General features: G+C 33.4%; 1 protein-coding gene across 12 annotated transcripts in view; it reads right to left on the bottom strand.

Annotated features, from left to right (window-relative positions):
- EIF4G3 (eukaryotic translation initiation factor 4 gamma 3) overlaps window positions 1-17,207 on the bottom strand; it is a 319,236-nt gene that overhangs the window by 222,558 nt on the left and 79,471 nt on the right. For all 12 annotated transcript variants that reach the window (XM_032495372.1, XM_032495370.1, XM_032495371.1 and 9 more), the window contains exon 2: window positions 11,198-11,273. In XM_032495372.1, the coding sequence (XP_032351263.1) occupies window positions 11,198-11,273 (76 nt within the window). The remainder of the gene's footprint in view (window positions 1-11,197; window positions 11,274-17,207) is intronic.

A 17,207-nucleotide genomic window follows, 5' to 3' on the forward strand; every position in this document is an offset into this window, starting at 1 on the left:
CTTTTTACTTTTATATCAATGTTTTTCTCCCAGAATCTACTGTGATACATAGTGAGTATTCAACAAATAATGGCTGAACAAATGAATTTTTTAAATTATAAGTAATCTTGATAATTCTGCCTAACATTTAAGAAAAATCTAGGTAAGGGTTTCTGAACAGTGGCATCACTGACATTTTGGGTTGGATAATTGTTGTAAAAATGTCTTGTGCACTTTAGAATGTTTAGCTGCATCCTTGGCCTCTAGCCACTAAATGTCACTAACGTTCCACTTCCCATCCCTCACTGTGACAATCAAAAACATCTCCAAATAGTGCTAGATGTCCCCTGGAGGGCAAAATCATCTCCAGTTGAGAATCATTGATCTAGATAGTCCAAATGACTGGAGAATTCTGAGTTAAACATTAAATCAATGGTCAAACTAAGAAAATATCTAAACACCAACAAACTGGATAATCTGGATAAAACGGACACATTCCTAGAAACACAGTATCTACTAAGCCTAAATCACAGAGAAATAAAATCTGATAGACCTATAATAGTAAGGAGATTGAATCAGTAATCAAAAAACTCCCAACAAAGAAAAGCCCTGGACTTGATATCTTCACTGGTAAATTCTACTAAACATGTAAAAAAAAAGAACTAATACCAAACAATTATTCTCAAACTTTTTCCAAAAACTGAAAAGGAGGGAATACTTCCTAATTCATTCTATTTCATTTCCAAAGCCAGACAAAGACACTGTAAGAAAACCACAGATCATTCATAAGAGATATTATGAAAAATGATGCAAAAATCTTGAACACAATGCTAGCAAACAATTCAGCAGCATACTAAAAGGATTATACATTGTGACCAACTGGGGCTTGTTCCGAAAATGCAAAGGTAGTTCAAATATGAAAATCAGTCAATGTAATACATCACATATCAACAGAATGACAGAAAAAATTCTGCATCATTTCAACCAATGCTGAAAAACCATGTGACAAACTTCAGTATCTTTTCATGATAAAAACACTCAGCAAACTAGGAATACAAAGGAAGGAAAATTAGCTCAACATACTAAAAGCAATATATAAAAAAAATCCACAGCAAATATTATACTCAACTGTGAAAGACTGAAAGCTTTTCCTCAAAGATCAGGAACAAGGCAAGGATGTCTGCTTTTACCACTTCTATTCAACACTGTAATAGAAGTTTTGGCCGGAGCAATTAGGCAAAAAGAAAAAAAGTGTGGGGAAGTAAGAAAGGAAGGAAAAATAAAAGACCTCCAAATTGATGAAGTAAAATTACTATCTGCAGGTGATATAATCTCATATGTAGAAAATCCTAAAGATTCCACTCAGAAAACCTCTTAGAAACAAGAAATGAATTCAGCAAAACAGCAGGATACAAAGTCAACACAGAAAAATCAGTTGACTTTCTATACATAAACAATGAACAATCTTAAAATAAAATGAAAAAAAAAAAAACCAATTCCATATACAATAGCATCAAAAAGAATAAAATACTTAGGAATTAACTTTAAGAAATAAAAGACTTCTACAATTAAAACTACAAAACATTGCTGAAAGGAATTAAAGACATAAGTAAACAGAAACACATCTCACGTTTATGGGTAGGAAGACTTCATATTGCTAAGATGTCAGGACCATCCAAAGTGATCTATTTCTGTTTTGTAGATGAGTTAATTAGTGTCCTCTTTTTTTCTTTTTTTACATTCCACATATAAGTGATATCATATGGTATTCCTCTTTCTCTTTCTGGTTTACTTCACTTAGAACGATGATCTCTAGGTCCATCCATGTTGCTGCAAATGTCATTATTTTATTCTTTTTTATGGTTGAGTAATATTCCATTATATAAATATATAACTTCTTTAGCTAGTCATCTGTCAACGGACATTTAGGTTGCTTCCATGTCTTAGCTACTGTATATAGTACTGCTGTGAACACTGGAGTGCATGTATCTTTCCAAATTAGAATTCCCTTTGGATATATGCCCAGGAGAGGGATTGCTGGATCCCATGGTAAGTCTATTTTTAGTTTTTTAGGAATTTCCATACTGTTTTCCATAATGGCTGCACCAAACTATATTCCTAATAGCAGTGTAGAAGGGTTCCCTTCTCTCCACACCTTCTCCAATATTTATCGTTTTTGGACTTCTGAATGATGGCCATTCTGACTGGTGTGAGGTGATACCCCATTGTAGTTCTGATTTGTATTTCTCTGATAATTAGTGATACTGAGCATTTTTTTCATGTGCCTATACTAGGCATTTGTATGTCTTCACTGGAGAACTGCTTATAGACATAGTAAACAATCTAATGATGACTGGGGGAAAGGGGATGGGAAGAGATAAATCTGGGAATTTGAGATTCACAAATGTTAGCCACTATATATAAAAATTAGATTAAAAAAAAAACAAACTCTTCAGTATAGCACAGAGAATTATATTTAGTATCTTGTAATAATTTTTAATGAAAAAGAATACATACAAATATTCATTCAGTTATATGCATGACTGGGACATTGTGCTTTACACCATAAACTGATACACTGTAACTGATTATACTTGAATTAGTAAAACTAAAATAAAATATCAAAATTTTTAAAATGCAAAAAAAAGTGATCTACAGATTCAGTGCAATTCCTATCAAAATCCCAATGATGTTTTTTAGCAGAAATATAAAAATCCATTCTAAATTTTTTTATGGATTTGTAGAATAGGATAAATTTAAAACACTTATTTGTTAATATAACATAATAACATTTTTATATACTCAAAATAGAAATAAAATTATTCTTCTGAATATGCTCCCAAGCAATATTAAAATTAAGTTATATGGATATCACATGGCTATAATATTTAAGATTAGAGTTTTACCTACCAATTATAATTCCTTATAGTTATATTTAAGAGCACTGTTCATTTTTCTATTATTTTGAATTACTGGTTATGATGTGTTTTCTACACTAGTTACAGCACTAAAATGGAGAAGACTCATGTTAATGTCATTAACATTGGTATTGGTATATTTCTGACCTTGCCTATTTCCCACCTTTACATGTTTTCCTTTGATTAAACATCTTTGCAAATTATTTAAAAGAAAAAATTTATACGGAATTTCAAGGGACCCCAGACAGCCAAAACAATCTTGAACAAGAACAAAACTGAAGGATTCACACCTTCTGATTTCAAAACATACTACAAAGCTTCAGTAATCAAAAGAGTGTGCTACTGGCATAAAGACAGATAATAGTAGAGAACAGAGACCTGAGAAATAAATATTCACATATATGATCAAACAACTTTCAACAAAGGTGCCAAAACCATTCCATGGGGAAAGAACAGTCTTTTCAACAAATGATGCTGGAAAAACTGGATGTCCACATGCAAAAGAATGAAGTTGGACCTTACTTAATATCATACAGAAAAATTAACTCAAAACGGACCAAGGACCTAAATATGAGATGTAAAACAATAAACCCTCAGAAGAAAATATAGGACAAAATCTTCATGACATTGGATTAGGCAAGGCAACGATTTATTTCATATGACACCAATGGCACCACTAACAAAGGATAAAACAGACAATTTGTACCTCCTGGAAATGAAAAAAATTTTGTGCATCAAAAGACATTATCAACAGAATAAAAAAGCAACCCACAGAATGGTAAAAATACCTGCAACTCATATATATGATACAGGATTCATATCGGAATATACAGAAAACAACTAAAACTCAACAACAAAAAAACAAAAAGTATATACCCAGAAGAACTGAAAGCTGGGTTTCAAAGAGGCAGTTGTACACCCATGTTCATGGCAGCATTCTTCACAGTAACTATAATGAAGAAGCAACCCAAGTGTCTATTGACAGAGGAATGATCAGCAAAATGTGCTATATACATGTAATGGAGTATTATTCAGCCTTAGAAAAGAAAATTCTGACACGTGACAAACTGGATGAACACTGAGGATTTCATTCTAAGTGAAATAACCCAATCACAAAAAAAGACAGATACTGTATAATTCCACTTATACAAGGTACTTAAGGTAGGCAAAATAGAAAAAACTAGAGTGGTGTTTGCCAAGGTCTGAGGAGAGGGGAGACTGAGAAGTTGTCATTTAACAGGTACAGTTTTTTAAGATGAAGAGTTCTGGGGATAAATGGTAACAGTGTTTGCACAACAATGTGAATGTATTTAAAATGACTTAACTGTATGCTCAGAAATTATTAATATGGTAAATTTTATGTTATGTGTATTTTATACAGTTTTAATATATATGAATGATCAATGGGCACATGAAAAAATGTTCAATATCACTAATTATCAGAGAAATGCAAATCAAAACTACAATGAGGTATCACCTCACACCAGTCAGAATGGCCATCATTCAAAAGTCTACAAATGATAAATGCTGGAGAGGCTGTGGAGAAAAGGGAACCCTCCTACACTGCTGGTGGGAATGCAGTTTGGTGCAGCCATTGTAGAATACAGTATGGAGATTCCTAAAAGACCAGGAATAGACTTACCATATAACCCAGGAATCCCAATCCTGGGCTTATATCCAGAAGGAACCCTACTTCAAAAAGACACCTGCACCCTAATGTCCAAAGCAGCATTATTTACAATAGCCAAGACATGGAAAAAGCCTAAATGTCCATCACCAGATGACTGGATAAAGAAGTTGTGGTATATTTACACAAAGGAACACTACTGAGCCGTAAAAAACAACAACATAATGCCATTTGCAGTGACATGGATGTCCCTGGAGAATGTCATTCTAAGTGAAGTAAGCCAGAAAGAGAAAGAAAAATACCATATATCACTCATATGTGGAATCTAAAAAAAAAAAAGAAAAAGATGACAAATGAACTTAAATATAAAACAGAAAATGACTCATAGACATAGAATACAAACTTGTGGTTGCCAGGGGGGAGGGGGGGAGGGGACAGACCGGGAGTTCGAAATTTGTAGATACTGACAGGTATAAACAGAATAGATAGACAAGATTATACTGTATAGCACAGGGAAATATATACAAGATCTTGTGGTAGCTGACGGTGAAAAAGAATGTGACAATGAATATATGTATGACTGAAAAATTGTACTCTACACTGGAAATTGACACAAAATTGTCAACTGACTATAACTCAATAAAATAAAAATAAAAAAATATATATACACATATACATATGAATGTGATTTTCATCTTTTATTTAAATTCCAAATATAAAAATACGGATTTCTAACTGTAGTCAAATATAATTAAGCAATGCTATTGGAGAAAAGTGACAGTAATTATTTTTAAAATGCAATCTTTCTTAAAACCTTCTTCCCACAACAGGAAAATTTCATTCCTTTTCTGTACCAAATAATTCAAAAATTTTATGGGAAAAAAGTTTAAAAAGCTAAGAAAAAAGTCCTAAAAAATTCCTAAACATTATGTTCTTACAAGTGAGAAATGGGTATATAATTAAATTTTTGCTAATTTTATCAACAAAAGATGATGTCATTATTTTATCAATATAAATAAGCCTTCTCCCACACTTAACCTATTTTCCTCTTCTGTGAATTGTCAAGCAGCGTTTTTGCCCTATCAAATTAGAAAAATGGCAAGACCTGAAACTATCAAGATAAAATGAAATGGACAGACTCCCATACTGCTTATAGCAATGTAAAGAGCCACAACTTTATAATATGTGAAGAATATGAAGTATCTGTAAAGTACATGTATTTTAACCAAGGAATGCTTTTTTGGGGAATGTGGGCCAAAGGAAACAATCCTATTTAAATAGGGAAAAATATATACATATGTATCTATATACCATAAAGTCATATCACAAAGTTATTAGAAAATTAAGAAGAGGGAATCTTTAAAGCAAACACTAGTTTGTAAATTTATTATGTGAACTATGGTTCACCTCATTGACACACTACTTAAGCTGTTAACATACTGTTTAGAAATGCCACGTAACAGCACAGGAATCATTTACAATACAATGTTATATTAATAAAAAACCCTATAAAATTGTATAATCATTACGATTCACATTATGTTTAACAAAAACCAAACTCTATTGCTAGGAGAAAAAATTATTTATGGACTATCTGATTATGATAACCCTAAATATTAAGTCTAAAGTTTAATTTTTCCCCCAGGAATAAACTACTGATAAACACAGAAACACAGATAATCACAAATTAATTAAACTGAGTGAAAAAACAAAACAAAACAAAACAAAAACAAAAAACAAAATCTAGAAAATACAAATGAATCCATGACAGAAAGCAGACCAATAATGAGGGAAGGTAGTAGAAAGGAAAGCTGACATGACAAAGAGGCATGAGGAAACTTTTGGGAGTGATGCGTATGTACATTTTCTCGATGGTGGTAGAGATTTTTATTGGTATAGACACGTTAAAACTTAACAAATTATACACTTTAAATAGTACCCCTTTACATATATTTAAATCATAAGCACTACATATACTGTATGTCAAGCATACCTCCATAAAGCTATTTTTTTAAGTATAAATAAACAAATTGTCAATTCAACTGGTGTTTTACCACTGAGGGAAAAAAAACGGATTGTTATTCTGTGCTGGATTATAGGTCAATTAAGTGGATTTATATCTGGCTGGACACCAATGCTAAAGGAGTGTTCATCAACCCATGTTAATTCTGTCTCTGTGCAGGGGTCTCCACTGACATGTTGGCCTACTCAACACTTACAGTGACTTGGAAAAAAAACATAAAAGCATGATTTTCTAATTACATGACACAGCTACAGGAAGACAAAACTAAAACTTTGTAAGTTACAAACTGGCTGAAAAGGACTGTGAAATGAAATGAAACTAAGGAGTAACTTATTCAAATTAAATAATTTACAGAAACTTTTCATAAGCAGCTATTAATAAGGCAACCTTTCCAGTACCCCAGAATACAGACTGCTGCTTCTTATATAGTACAGTTACTATTTCAGAAAAAAATTTAATAAATTTATCTCTGTATTAATATGGAAAATATTGACTTAACAGTCATAAAATCTAATTTCTCTAGATAAGATATACAGCTATCCCTATGTATCTGAGAGGGATTGGTTCATAGATGCCCCACGGATACCAAAATATGAGGATGCTCAAATCCCTTATATCCAATGGCTTAGGATTTGCATATAATATATAGACGTCCTCCTCTAATATTTTAAATCATCTCTGGATTATTCTAATACTTAACACAATGTAAATGATACATAAATAATCGTAAATACAATGTAAATGATATGTAGACAGTTGCCAGAGCAAGGCAAATTCAAGTTTTGCTCTTTGGAACTTTCTGGAATTTTTTTTCCCAAATATTTCCAATACATGGTTGATTAAATCTGAGGATGCAGAACCTTCAGATATGGAGGGCACACTACATAAATAAAAATATACAACACGGTATAATTTCATAATTTGTTGTTAAGAAGCATGCCTGTAAGACAGTTACTAATGAATATACTTCAAATTAGCTCGTGCCTCTTTAGTTTGTCATCTCCTCTCTACCATGTAATATATACTGCTCTTACTAGAGTTTAAAAAATATTGGCTTTATTTCTTTCTCATATGATCACTCTAACGTAATTATGGCTAATGAGGAATAATAACAAAAGCATCCCTCTCATCTCTGATAAATGTTCTAAGTGAAAACTTAAATAAACCAGACTATAATAAATAATAAGCAGGCTAAAACATAATATGAAGGCATTATGAAAATTGAGAGCTACTTTTGATACTTCTTTATCAGCAGAGAACTTATCTAAAATGGCTGACATGAGGGCATACAGTCACCATTTAGACATTAAAAAGTGAAACCTTTGTATAACTTTTTAAGACTGTCCAGGTGTCCTTCTGCCTTTCAAGGAATTTAACCAACTCACAGTGACATATGGGCACCGTATGCTGAGCCAAGAGGTGGTGAACTGAAGATTAGCCTTTACTTTATGACACAGAAATGATGCTAATGGACCCAGACACTAGAGGAATAATGACCAATACAGAACCCTGGGACTGAGAAAAGTGGGGACTAAGCACTCGGTCAACTACCCTCCTACTCATTCACGTAATGTACACAACAATATTGTAAAAATGAGGCAGAGACTTAAATTACTAAGAATGGAAAAAACTGATCAAAAAGCACAGACTTATATTTTAAGGTAACTTATTGTCTAAAACTCCCTTGTAGTGCCTTCCACAATAGGCACTACATGTAACTGACACACCCACTTTTTAATTAACTGAAGAATGACACATATGGCAGTAGCTTTTAACAGTAAAAGTCAAATTTGACCCAACTCAAAAAATAAATTCAAAACCTTAAAATGCAAAACATTTCATATAAACTGTGCAGCAGGCACTGTATCACAGGATTTTGATGATCTCTCCAAAGTACTAAATTTACAAAGTCACATCATGTCCCTATTTATGAGGAATATTAATAAGCCTACATTTTAGCTCAGTAATTACATTTCTAAAGTTATTCTACAAAGATAATCCAAAATACAGAAAAGGTTTTAAATTCAAATAAGTTATTCATAACAGGAAAAACTAGAAACAACCTAATGCTTTTAACTCTTCACAAAAATGTTCACATATTATTTTTTCTCAACAAAGACCCTGTTCCTTACCCAGTGTTCATTTCTATAAATAGTCCCATGTTCATCCACTCAGTTGCTCAAGCCACAATCCATGATATCTTCCTTTCCCCTTCTTTCCCCCACATCCAAGCTATAATCATATCCTACTGACTCTCCTTGCAAAACATATACCAAACCCACTACTCATGTCTTTCACTGCTACAAACTTAGAGCAAGCCACCATTATCTTCTGCCTGTATTACTACAGTAGCCTCTTACCTGATCTTGCTTCCACTTCACAACCGCAACCAATTGCCCTCATCAGTCTACCCTCTATAGAGTAGCTATAGTAACCTTTTTATTCTCCTTTAAATTCAGATCTACTGCTCCTAAGTTTCCAATGGATTTCCATCACATCTAGATTAAAATCCAAACTCTTTTCCATGATCTACAGTGCCCTACATAATCTGACGCTCCAGATGCTATCTCTGTGTCTTTGTACTGCTGTTTCTTCTACCAGAAATGCTTTTTCCCTAAAATCTGCAGAGCTCACTCTCTTACTTCTTAAGTGTCTATTTAAATGCCACTTTTTCAGACAGAACTTCCCTGGGAGCTCTAGCTAAAGTAGGATGTCCAGTCATTCCCTATCCCTTTACCTTACACCTCACTTTCATCAAGGCATTTATTACTACCCAACAGTATACTGCAAAAAAAAAACAAAAAACAAAACACACACACACACACACACACACACACACATATATTTTTTACTATCTTCTATCTTGCAAAAAAAGCAAGCTCCATTAGAACTACAGGTTTAGTTTGCTCACAATATTCTCAAGACGTAGAACAGTATCTGACACACACTAAAAGCTTAAGAAATGATCTGTCAAATGTTGAGTGAATGTTAAAATTCTTGTAACAAAACAACATACAACCATTTATTAAAGAAATGTTTCAAATAGCGTACGAAAAGCTAACATCATAATATAAAATAACAAATAAGAATAAACCAGCATTTTCTTCTTTTTCCTATCCTAATTTTGAATATAATAATTTAATGTTGAAGGTATACTTTCATAATTAGGAAAAATTGTATCTTAAGAGTTATGCCTGACAAAATTTTGCTGCCTGTAAACTCAGTGCTTTAAACAAACAACTCTGTCGTAGAAAAAGTTTGTGCCAGAAAAAAATCAAAGCTTATTTTTTAATGTAAATTGAAGGTTCCCAATTAGTTGGGTGCCAGACAGTTTATCATCCAAACTGGACCCATTTTAAGAGTTAAAGGGGGCTCAAAAAGTAATTAACAGGTGTTTAGTTGATCTACAATACATGTAAACTGAGACTTGCTTTGAGCAAACCAGGAAAAATAATCACCTTACCCATTACCTGCATGATTAAGTTCTCTCTCTTTAGGTCAACCTTAAAACCTCCAAACTCACCTATCTCATCTCTACTTCTGCTACAAAACTTAATACACATGCCATATTTGACTGATTACTGACCATTCCATTAACTATGCCCCTAGCTCTTCACTTCCTAGGCAGCCTTTTCTTCCCTTTGCTGCCTAGAAAAGTCCTATACCTTCCAGCTTAGTGTCACTTCTTCAACAAAGTGACTTCTTCCTTTCCCATATAATAGCATGTTCATATTGTTAATCAAAGACTCTTAATAAGGGCCTTATGAATGGCCTGATGGACATCGGTGAAGTTCCGAAATTATATGTAAACACTGGGTTAGGATGTTTTGCTCTTTTTTGAGGTTATGCTCTTTTCTGAGGAGAAAGCATTGTGACTATTTTCAGATTCTACAATTAATAACCCAAAAGGATAAGAATTATTGCTTTATCATATCATTGTAGATTACAATTTTTTACTCATCTCCCTCACTACACTGTTGCTTTAAAGCACCCTGTCTATATTCCTAGGAATAAATGGCATGATGAAACGAAACATTAAAACGATATGTCTAACTCCCCAATTCTCCCCTAAATTCCCTTAAGCTCATTCTAAGATCCCTGAAAATTACTTCTGATTTTATTATTTTCATCCTCTAACTTTTAAATTTCCCTTCATTTATGAATTTGAATCATTTAACATAAAAATTTAAATTTCTTCCCATTAAAACCGCTGTTCTCTTTTCCAAATTTTCTGCATCTTTCATATATAATCAGAAATGGAAAAAAGCGAAATAAAAAAAACTGAAGTTAAAAAAAGCAATACTTGTTAAAATTTAAGAAAAAATACCCCCCCCCCAATTTAAAACTCAGTGTCCTAAAAGAATCACAGTATTTATGGAAGGAGGAAAAGGGAGGGAAAAGACCACAGGTGTATGAGTCAATCTATCTTAACAGAATGTTTGTTTCATCTCTACTTCTTAAATTAAGATGATGGGGGGAAAGATCTATTCACTTTATTATATCATATACATCTAATTCTATTTGAGATTTTACTGAACTTTTTGCCAAAAACCTATCACGTGGCAGTCTAACAAACATTGCTATAGTATCAACAGCTCATGCGCAAAGAACACACACACACAATCTGACAAACAACCTTGAGGTACTCACCGTGCTGTACACTGCCGAGACAGTAGGAGTGAAGATTCGATCCTCCAGAGGCTGCTGCACAGGTCCTCTAGGAATTCTAGCACAGCGAGTTAAGGATAAGAGAACGCAAAAATGGACTGCATTAGCAGTAAGACAAAATTACGACCATTATATTTATTGTCAATAACCCAAGGTCTGTCACCCTATTAGTGGGATTACACAGCTACTACTCCACAGAAACTGGAAAACAAAGTATTTCAAATTTCCTAATGTGATTAGATCAATCTCTCCAAAAGTGATTCCCATGATAAAGACTCCATGGAAACTGAAAACAAATAAAATTATACAACAAGCCTCCTAACTTTAGGCCCATGATGAGAATCTACCACCTTTACTTTCTAGAGCAAAAGACTAAGGAAGCATAAGCAGGATATTCAGGAAGATAAGACTAATTCATCAATGTGGAAATCGCTGACAAAGGCCCAGTCTGTTCTGCTAACTACACAGGAATGGTGAATACAATTATTTCCTTGTTTTTCTATTTCAGCTGCTACTTTTCCCCATATCCACCCCCCAACTCCCCATTTTTAAAAAGAGGCTCTCCACCATAATTTAGTTTAAAATACTTCAACATGTCAGAACACTCTTTAAAAGACAAAAGACTATCATTTTATTCAGCTTCAACACTGAAAAATGTAAATTCTTCTACCCAATAAGGTAATATTTTACCTCTTAAGAATGACAACCGAAAGTCTGGCACCAAAAGATTAATAGCAATTATCTCTGAATGACAGGATTACATAACTGTATCATGTGACTTTTCTGCAACAAATACAAATTATTTGTATAATCTAGATGTATTTTAAAAGAGAGACTATAAATGTAATAAACCCAAAATGAGACACAATCCTTCCTTCAACCTAACAAATATTTAATACTTCTCACACCATGTTCCCTTCTAATTCAATGAAATGGTTTGGCAGATAAAGTGACAGCTGCAAATAATTTTATATGAATGACTGACCACAAGTTGCAGAGGTCTGAAAAGAATCATTGGAAGTAAGATTCTTTATATCCAAGTAGCAACAGTATACTCAGGTGGGAGGAGGGAAATAAAACAAAACAAAAAGCCCTTTGCTTTAGTCATTAAAAATTACTAACACTGTACAGTCTCTAGACAGTTCTTTAAACTAGCGCTCTCAGACAACAGTTCAAGGTATTGCCATTGTCCCCTGCACACAAAGAATTGATTTAAAATGCTGCACTGAGAAATAACAAAGCTAAAACATCTCATAAAGGAACTGCTTCATCCAAAGAAACTAGACATATATGTTTACAATGTAGAAAACATAAGCCTAGCAGGTTTTAGGACCAAGTCCTTTAAATTAGTTCTTTCAGAATGAAGATCATCCCTAGCTAAAATAAAACTTTCTTTGAATTACAGTTCTGCATTGTGGTCACATGAATGGCAGAAAATGTGAGACCATTCTTTCTCCTGCAAAGGCAACTGCTAGTATTTTTTTGAACTAGGGCTAACTGTCACTGTGTGGGAATAAGTTCTCAAATGAGTTACCGGTACTAGGCCTCAAAAGCTGAGCCATACCACTTAACCTTACAAGGGATGGATTTCTATTAGTTACTTTATTGGCTAACATTATTACTATAATTACAAGATTTTTAAACAGACAACCACATACTTGGCCAATAATCCAGTAACAAACATTCCTTCTCCATGGCCACAGAAAAGGAATATTGACTTCATTTATTTCACTCTGTAAACTATCTGCAGAATGCTGTGGATTAATAAATTAACTGTTTCTTAAAAGACCATTTGGATAGGGGGTGGGTATAGCTCAGTGGCAGAGCGTATGCTCAGCTTGCAATGAGGACCTGGGTTCAATCCCCAGTACTGCCACTAAAATTAAGTAAGTAAGAGAAAAAACAAGACCATTTGGATAAAAAATATTTTAAAACAAAAATATAGTTCTATAAAAAAGAAAGCTGAAAACAAAAGTAGAGGAGATCTGAATCTAGAGCATGCTGTAAGCCTAATTATGCTGTCTTCAATGAATCATTTTATAGTATCTCCTGTAAACTGAGGCTCAGCAAGATGAAGTAATTTGCCCAAGTTAACAAGGCTAACTGAGTTAAGTGGTCAGGCCAGGTTTCTCTGTATTCCAAAGACAGTGCTCTTCCTATGATACCAATGTGCCCATGGGCAGAATACTTCATAGCATAGTAAAAAGCAGTATCACAATCTGGTCAAAATATGGTTGCCCTTATCTGCAAGACAGAACTCAATTAGTATTTCATCTCATAAAAGAGTCAATGGAGTGTCACTCTAAAACTCCTAAAAGTCCCAAATTCTTGGCCTAAGCTGAATCATCTGCCCAATGGCAAATGAACACTTACTACTATAGACTGGGCACGTAAGGCAGGATACCAAGGGAACTTATTTTAATGAAGCAATTTTCTCCTTTAATTCTTAGTGTTGATAGTTACACATCTCCATAAATACGGTAAAGAAAAAAAATGTACATTTGAAAAGTGTGAATTTTATGATATGTGAATTATACCTCAATTTTTTTAATGTATTAATTTGCAACTAGGCTGTTTAGCCCACTTCACTAAAAGTCTAGATAAATCAGTATGAGATAAGCATTGCTAGGCATTTTCTCCGGAAACAGGCAAATTCAAAGAAATGACATGCATGTAAAGCTCTTACACTACATACTTTCTCCTAATTCTGCCTGCCATTAAGGTTACCAAGCTCTGTATCTCCAACATAAATCACCAGATGCTTACCTCCCTTTCAGCTCAATGTAAGAAGCAAACAGCCTCTCACAGTACCACTTAAAATTCTAATTCAATCAGTGAGAGATGTAGTATGCATGTGCAGTGCTCCAAAACACACTGTGTTTTTTAAATCTCATGACTAAAATATAGTACTTGACACTTTTGTAGTTCAAACTGCTGATTTATACATCATTAGGAAATATAAACATAATCATTACAAGAGTGGACAGCTAGTATATAATACCTGAATTAATAAGACTAAGTAGAAATATAAATTAAAAAAAATTCTAATTCCCCACTTTCTTTCTAATAAAAAATTAACAAAAGACAAATTTCAGAAACAAATAAAATTTGAGAGTTAAATAGTATTAAAATACAACAGACTCTAAATTGATTACTATAGTTCTTACTACAGGCTCTCCACATTAAACATCAAGTAGGCAGATAAAAAATTTTCAGAGACCAAATTTCAACAGAGAAATCTAAGGATCTATGAGGAGATTACATAATGATTTGAATGTTTCCTACTTAAACTATTAAAAAAAGGACGAGACTAGTAATTTTTTTAAGCTCGGATGTTTACTGAAATTTCAAGGATGATGTGCTCTCATCAGGATGAAGCTTCTTGATCTATGATGATCATATTTGACCCTGGGTTTGATTAGAAGTCAGCAACTCCTCAAAAGGTAGATTTTGACAAATTAGAAAACAAGTAGTGAAAGTCAATAGAAATCTTCCTCCAGTTTGCTGAATACTCATGTTCCATTTTCAAGTTCCGAGTGAATGTTTCTAAACTCCGCCCCACTCCACTCTAAGAGAAGCTGCTATCTGGATGCTCAGTACAAGCAATATTCTTAAAGTAATGGCCTCAAGTTATCATTGCCTCTGAAAGAGAAAGCAACGGTACACAAATACTGCTTTAGAGAAGACAGAGGTAATTAATTTCAGGAGATGCAAACAAATGAAAAAGATCCTTCTCTGCATTATTTCTTATTTAAGCTTTAAAGCAAAATGGTTATGTCAGTCAATTTATGCCTTCTCTACTTTCTTTCTACATAGTTTTGATAATGAAAAAGATAACCTACATAACATAAAATAAGGGCAGATTTTCTAAACTATACCCCATTTCACAAGATACCACACATGATTTCTCAAAAGAAACATTGTTTCAAATATAGTTGCTTTAGAAATAGGTATATTCCCTTTATCACTAGTTCTGACCCATAAGGGATATGCCTTTCAAAAAATTAAAGAAATTCAATTTCAGTAAACCAGCATATTTTGAAAACAATCCTTACAAAAGAAAATTTAACCTACCTTTAAAAAGAAAACGCACTAGTCAAAGTGAATAAATAGTCTATACAATTTTTAATTGTTAAAAAAAATCGTCATGTTTAACTCGGGATGTTTAAAAAATAATTTAAGAAAGTCCAAAATTATATTCTTTGGAATTTTTCAGATCTGCTGCATAAAGAAACTGATTAACTAACCACCCTCTCCTGCAGGGACAACTGGACAGACACATGCAAAACAATGATTGGATGCTTATCTCAGAGCATATACAAAAATCAACTCAAAATGGATCAAAGACCTAAGTATAGAGGCTAAAAGTATCAATTTTTCAGACGTAAACATATTGATAAATCTACACAGCCTCATATGTGGCAACGAACTGTTTAGATATGACAGACACCAAAAGAACAAGCAACAAAAGAAAAAAATAGATAAACTGTACTTCAACAAAATTAAGAACTTTTGTGCCTCAAGAGACACCATCAAGATAGTGAAAAGACAACCCACAGAATGGGGAAAATACTTCCAAATCATATGTGTGATAAGGACTTGTATCCAGAATATATAAAGAACTCTTACAACTCAATAATAAAAACACAAAAAATTTTTTTGTTTGGTTTTTAAATATTTTATTTTTTTACATTTTTTAATGGAAGTACTGGGCATTGAACCCAGGATCTCCTGAATGCTAAGCATGTGCTCTACCACTGAGCTACAGCCACCTCCCATATACAATTTTTTAAATAGGCAAAAGATTTGAATTGACATTTATCCAAAGATATACAAACAGTCAAAAAGCACATGAGAAGATACTCAATTTCACCATGGAAATGCAAACCAAAACCTCAGAGACACACCACTTTATACCCACTAGAATGGCTTTAATATAAAAGCCAGAATCAGTAAAGATGTGAAGATACTGGAACCCTGATACACTGCTAGTAGGAATGCAAAATAGTACAACCATCATGAAAAACAGTCTGACAGCTCCTCAAAAGCTTAAATATTAAGTTACAATATGACCTAACAATTTCACTCATAGGTATATACCCAATATAATATGTCCTGGAAAAAACTTGTATATAAGTATTTATATATATGCAGCATTGTTCATAATAGCCAAAGGGTGGAAACAACTAAACTGCCCATCAACTGATAAATGGAAGTATACACAAAATGTGGTATATACAGTGGAATTTTATTTGGCAATAAAAAGAAATGAAGTGTAATTAACTCCTGAACAATACAGGATTATAGACGCCAACCTACGAACATAGCTGAAAATCTGCTTATAATTTTAGTCAGCCCTCCATATCTGAGATTCTGCATCCTCAGATTTAACCAAGAACTGTCCAAGTACTGTAGTATTTACTGAAAAAAGTCCACACAATGGACCTGTGCAGTTCAAATCCATGTTGTTCAAGGTTAACTGTATTAGTACATGCTACAATATGAATGAACTTTAAAACATGCTAGTGAAAGAAGTCAGTCACAAAAGACCACGTATTATATGATCTTTATGAAACGTTCAGAATAGGCTATAAAGACAGAAAGACTAGTGGTTGCTTGAGACTAGGCGGAATAGAGAGATACGGAGCTGACAGCCAAGAGGTATGGGGTTTCTTTCTGAGGTAATGAATTGTTCTAAAATTGACTGTGGTAATAGCTGAATGTATCTGTGAATGCACTGAAAACCACTGCACTGTACACTTTAAATGAGTGAATTTTATATATGTATATTTTATTACAATGTTTTTTAAAAATTAAACTTTTCCTACACTGGGTAAAAGCTTCATAAAAGACAAAGGCTAGAGCTGTACTACCAGAGACTATAAATCAGTAAGAGAAGCAAACTTCAGAATGGAGCCTTCAGCTGGTAACAGTAAAGCACCCTAAGCGAATTTCTACTTACCTAAATGGCACCAAAGACAGAGACCATCTC

This window comes from Camelus ferus, chromosome 13 (assembly GCF_009834535.1).
Source record: "Camelus ferus isolate YT-003-E chromosome 13, BCGSAC_Cfer_1.0, whole genome shotgun sequence".
Lineage (NCBI taxonomy): Eukaryota > Metazoa > Chordata > Mammalia > Artiodactyla > Camelidae > Camelus > Camelus ferus.